This window comes from Notolepis coatsorum (assembly GCF_963971535.1).
Source record: "Notolepis coatsorum genome assembly, chromosome: 1".
Classification (NCBI taxonomy): Eukaryota; Metazoa; Chordata; class Actinopteri; order Aulopiformes; family Paralepididae; genus Notolepis; species Notolepis coatsorum.
In genome coordinates, this window is record NC_140165.1 from 286,211,357 (window position 1) to 286,217,356 (window position 6,000).

The 6,000-nt window shown below is 44.6% G+C and overlaps 1 protein-coding gene across 2 annotated transcripts in view; it reads right to left on the reverse strand.

The window, feature by feature from the left end:
- Window positions 1–6,000, reverse strand: part of aplp2 (amyloid beta (A4) precursor-like protein 2) — a 111,428-nt gene that overhangs the window by 25,362 nt on the left and 80,066 nt on the right. For both annotated transcript variants that reach the window (XM_084323059.1, XM_084323058.1), the window contains exons 5-6: window positions 1,284–1,513; window positions 168–376 (exon numbers count right to left, since the gene is read on the reverse strand). In XM_084323059.1, coding sequence (XP_084179185.1) covers window positions 168–376; window positions 1,284–1,513 — 439 coding nt within the window. The remainder of the gene's footprint in view (window positions 1–167; window positions 377–1,283; window positions 1,514–6,000) is intronic.

Here is a 6,000-nt window from a genome sequence, read left to right on the forward strand (position 1 = left end):
AAAGGGAGAGTGACTGAGAGGGGGGAAAGGAGGAATAGAGAGAGAGAGAAAGGGGGGGGACACAGACAGAGAGAGTGAATGAGTTGAGAGAGAATGAGTTGAGAGAGAGTCAGAAAGAAAGAGAGAGAGCCAGATGGAGAGAGATACACAGAGGAAACATTACAAACCTTTCACCTCCTGCAGACTCTTGTCCTCGTCCTGGCGGCTCTCGACGACCTTCCCGCTGTCTCTCCTGTCCTCCTCTTCCTCCCTGTCGGCCTCCTCGTCCTCGTACACGTAGTGGTACTCCTCCTCATCCTCGATCTCCTCGTCCTCCTCCTCGTCCACAGGCTCCTGCCTGGGAGTGGGCTGCTGGGCTGCTGGCGCCTCGCTGACGCTGGAGGTGTAAAGCCTGGTTTATCACACTGAACGTCTGGGGCGCGAGGCAACCCACAGAACCAACACACACGCACAGGCGCAAGAGTCGAAATTTGACTTAAAGAGGCACTCCATCGATTTTCAACCTATCGTTCCGTTGTGAAGAGGACGTGTTCTGTGTCTCAAGAGCTCAGCTGCATCACCCCCCCCCCCTCTTCCCCTAGCGGAGTGGACCTCTAGCGAACTGCAGACACTATTTTCCCAACACTAATTTCAACTGTAAGGCCCAACTCGAGGAAAGTTGAAATGGTTGAGGAAATAGTCTTGTCTATGTCCGAACCATCACGTTGTGATAATGTTCCGGTTGAAAATCAGCGAAGGTTCCCTTTAAGAGAGGAGGGGGTGGATGGAGGGATGGAATGGAGAGGTGGAGGTGATTGAGTGAAGGAGGGTGGGGGGGGGTGAAAAGAGTAAGGGGTAATTTATCAACATGGGCGGAGCAGCCGTCACAGGTCAATGTCATGACACCTTAATTCATCCAGATGGCCAGTAATGTCTATCCTTCACAAGGTAACCGCCAGCACACATACCATAAGTCAAAGAGACATGTGGGCATGTGTGTACGCGCACACACACACACACACACACACACACACACACACACACACACACACACACACACACACACACACACACACTTGCACACATGGACACACATGCACACACATATGCTTCCTCACCACACACAGACCCATGCATATGGACACACAGACACACACACTTTCTCGCCACACACAGACATGATACACACACACACACACACGTGCGCTTTCTCGCCACACGCGCATATGACACACACACAAATACACTTTCTCGCCACACATGCATCCCTGCACTCTTTTCCAAGAACACAAATAGCAGCGCACCTGTCTTCTACAGGCGCGTCAACATCCAAATCTGCCTCGTCAATCTCCTCGTCCTCCTCCTCCTCCGCCACCTCCTCCTCCTCCTCCTCCTGGGAGGGCAGGGCAGGTGGGGCAGCTTCCCCGGGGCGGGAGGAGGGGCAGCACACATACTCGGTGCCGTGGAACTTGTCGACGCCACAGGGCAGAAGCATGCCGTAGCTGTGGAGCACCATGCTGCTCTTACCACACGCCTGGGGAGAGGAGAGAGAGAGAGAGAGAGAGAGAGAGAGAGAGAGAGAGAGAGAGAGAGAGAGAGAGAGAGAGAGAGAGAGAGAGAGAGAGAGAGAGAGACAGAGAGAGAGAGAGAGAGAGAGACAGAGAGAGAGAGAGAGACAGAGAGAGAGAGAGAGAGAGTTTGTTGGAGCAGGTTCAGTTCAATTAAATTAAGTTAAAGGTGCTATAGATAACACTAGATGTCGCACTAGAGCACCAGCATGTCATTTATCCAATCAGGTGCTTTCCACATGGGGGAAATGGGAAGTAGGGAGGGGGTTCTTTTTTTAATGATTACATTTTTTTTTTTATCTATAGCACCTTTAAGTAAAGTAAAGTAAGGTAAGGTAAGGTAAAGGTTAAGGTTAAGGTAAGTTGAGTTAAGATAAGGTTAGATAAGATATAATGATTATCATCCCCCTCAACATCACTACACACAACATGGTTAGGGGAGAATGTTCAGAGGTAAATAAGGGGGAAAAGTATAACAATTTAATATGATGAAATAAGGATAACAAAATAAAATAGATAAGAGAGATCAGACGACGCATGTCAAAGCACGGGGATTCTCATTCACCTAGCGACATATCAACAGAGTCAACAGAGACAGACCAGAGAGATCGAAACAGAGATACTCCGATTAACTCTGGCTTAATGGGTGGAGTCCCGTTTTATGAGCTGGGCCGTAACAAAGGTTTTATTGAGTGATGACCTTTTGTGCTGCTAGACGTCCCACTAGATCTACAGATGCCACTTGGCCTCCAGCAGAGCCTGATATAGTGCTGATCGGTAATGTGTGGTGTTGTTCGTGTTTTTTGTTACTCACCCAATGTTCACAGGTCTGGTGGACCCACAACATTATTGGGATTTTAAAACAATAAAGCCATAACAACTTGTGTAAGAATACTAACTTTATCTCAATTACAAGCAATCTAGAACAGCATATATGGTTAATATTAGCCATTTACCCCCGCTAGATCACATTTATCAATAAAAACGCTATTTGTTTTGTGTGATAAAATGTGAATGTCTGCATGAATGGAATAAATCATATTTAGCTTGACAAATATAAAGGAAACAAGGTGGAGGCAAACAGTGATGGTACATGGTAGGCTAGCTCCGTGGTGGGAGTCGAGCTACCTAGACTAGAGGTGATGGCAGAGAGGGGGATAAGAAGGAAGCTGGCTGCCATCATGGAGAACCCCTACCACCCCCTCTACGACGAGCTAGTCAAGATGAGAAGCTCGTTCAGCCATAGACTCATACCCCCCCGACACTCAACTAACCGCCTCGGACAGTCCTTGATACCAGCGGCCATCAGGCTCCACAACAGTGGGCAGCGACTAGCGGCCTCCAGGCTCCACAACAGGGGGCAGCGACTGCTGCCAGACATTGACCTAGGACTAATAGGAACGCAAGGAGGACAATAACACTACCTTAGGCATACTGCACCTTATGTGGATACTGTGATACTGTGAATAATGTATATTTCAGTGGATACTGTGATACTGTGAATAATGTATATTTCAGTAGATAGTCAATTATAACACTACCTTATGCATACTGCACCTTATGTGACACTGTGAATACTGTGAATATATTTTTCAGTTAGTTAGATAGTAAATTATATTGACCTATTTGTTTACACTGCTTGTGTTTTTATTACTACCTGTAACCCCCCCCCTTCCCCCATTAGTCTATTTGCCATCCCATAGAGCCCCATTGTGAACCCGGAAATTTCGGAACCACCAAAGTTTTATGATGGATATGGATAGTACGGGTCCCCAGCACTCAGAAACTGCCGGATGCTAAGTTGTAAATGTTGGGCAACTTTTTTTATTTGCATAATTAGCATACATTTGCATAATCGCCTAAATGGCCAAATCTCAGAAACTACTTGATCAATTTCAACAATGTTGGAGTTGTTTTTGGGGTTATTCGGGATACTGAATCCAGTTATGATACTTAAGAGAAGAAAAAAGTTTCAAAATTGCAATATTTACTGGAATTTACCAAATTTTTGTGCCATTTTTTATGAATTTTCTGTTTATAAATGTTTCAGAAGATGCAGAATTTATAGATAATTTTCATGGAATGTTCAATTGTAAACAGAATGATAATAATAATAATAACTTTAATTTGTAGAGCGCCTAATAGACCACTACACTTCCGCGTTACATTGAAATCGGGGAGGAGATTGTGGGGGGAGCAAATGAATGAATGTGGATGAGAGCCGTGATGTAAGTGGTTGCATTCCTAATCGATCAGAACTAAATCGTCAGAGAAAAAGCCCATTTTTAAGCACCTATTCCCCATGCACATGCGCAGATTGCCCACGGATTGTGACGCCACGCACACCCGCCCTGGACTGTTCCATCAGAGGGGCGAGCTTCGGTGGCCAGTGTCCTTTCAGCCGAACAGGATAATGAAACAATGATCCCACTAAATGGCCAGACGTGTCTTATGGGGACATAGGTGCTTAAAAATGGGCTTTTTCTCGTCCGATTTAGTTCTGATCGATTAGGAATGGGTCGCGCCGTGTTCAGGAGATTCAGGCGCATACAAGTCTATTCGATCATGTCTCCAGCACCCCCACAGCCGTAGCTGCAATCACTTACATCACGGCTCTCATCCACATTCATTCATTTGCTATCTCCTCCCCGATTTCAGAATCCCCGAAGACTATTGTTGATGAGTTGTTATGAAGAGCTGGCTACAATCCAGGAACAAAGAGATACAATGGTAAACCACTATCCATATCTTCCTCATTCCTGGTTGTGTCTGTGTGAAATCACCCCCCAAACAGTTTCAAATGTTCTCGAGGTCATGTCCTACAAAGTATCCTCTATACAGTCTGCCCCATTGTTCTGACCAGGATTATTACGTTCCTTTTGGCCTCCTTGCTGACGTGGACGAGAAACCCATCTATAGGCCTAGTTATCAAATTCTTGGTTTGCAATGGTTTTGCACCTTGTGGGTAAATAAAAATGTTCTGCAATGCAGAAAATAAAAATACAAGATGATAGAAGTAGATGATCGTAGTGTTCTTGGGGGCATGTAGTTGACAAGAAAATTGCCAATATAGCTTGGTCTGGTTCCATTTAGGGCTTTGTACATAAGGAGGAGGACCTTCAAATCAATTCTAAATGTTACCGGAAGCCAGTGTAATAGCCTAGCTGAGAGTTGAATAAGTATAAGTATTTTCTTCAGTCGGCTTGGAATAAAGGCATGGATCCGTTTTTCAGCATCCTTTTGATTTATAAATGGTTGTACTTTAGCTTTGTTTCTAAGGTGGAAGAATTATGTTTTTGTCACCTTGTTAATGTGGGACTTAAAGCTTACAGTAGGTTACAGTAGGTTATCTATGATAACCAAGACTTGTAAGCAAGGAGTAAGTTTCCCCATAATATTATTCAGCAGAATTTCTCTTGAAATTGAAATTTGGTAAATTCCAGTAAATATTGCAATTCCGAAACTCTTGAGTATCATAAATGGATTCAGCATCCCGAATAACCCCCAAAACCACTCCAACATTGTTGAAATTGATCAAGTAGTTTCCGAGATTTGTCCATTTAGGTGATTATGCAAATGTAGCTAATTATGCAAATAAAAAAAAGTTGCCCAACATGTACAACTTAGCATCCAGCAGTTTCTAAGTGCTGGTGACCCATACTATCCATATCTATCATAAACGTTTGGTGGTTCCAAAATGTCCGGGTTTATTGTGTTGACAAATAGACTACATGCTGCTATGATGCCTGAATTTCCCCAAGGGGATCAATAAAGGAATATCTTATTGTAACTGAGGGGTACAATTCCCTGACTGTATTGAGAGTATGGTATTATTAAACCACTACTTAGTTATGTACTTTAATTACTGGCCATACAGTACATGATATATCTGGTGAACACCCACACAAGAATACGGCAATGACAAAGAAAGTTCTAGTTAGAGGTATTTATTATTATTAGAGCAGCAACGGTAGGTTACAGATTGAGAATTATAATTGCGCTTGTAAGGCGAAGAACACTTAAAGTAGGTCAAGAGCATAAGTCCATGAGAATAGTAAGATGGGTATAACTGAAGCATACTGTAGCATAGTAATTACATAAGGCACACTCGTAGTCAGCTGGAGACACTAGGGGGTTCCCTCCGGTTGTAAGCCGGCAGGGTAGAGGAATGTTCGGGAGCAAAGTCTGGATCAACGCGGAATAACGAGGCTCCAGATACAGGAGCCAGTGCAGTACTCCCTTGGTCCTTAGACAAAGCAACAGCTATAATCCAGTATGCACGACAGCATGGATGAAAGCTAGCCAGCCTCTGGTCCTAGAGGCAGGCTCGAGGATGCTCCTCACAGGGGTGTAGATCCCACACGACAGTGGGGTAGACGGTTCTCTGCTCCAGCAGCCACGGTACCAAAGCAATATAATCCAGCCGGAAAAGGCTCTGCATTCGCCGGTGTAG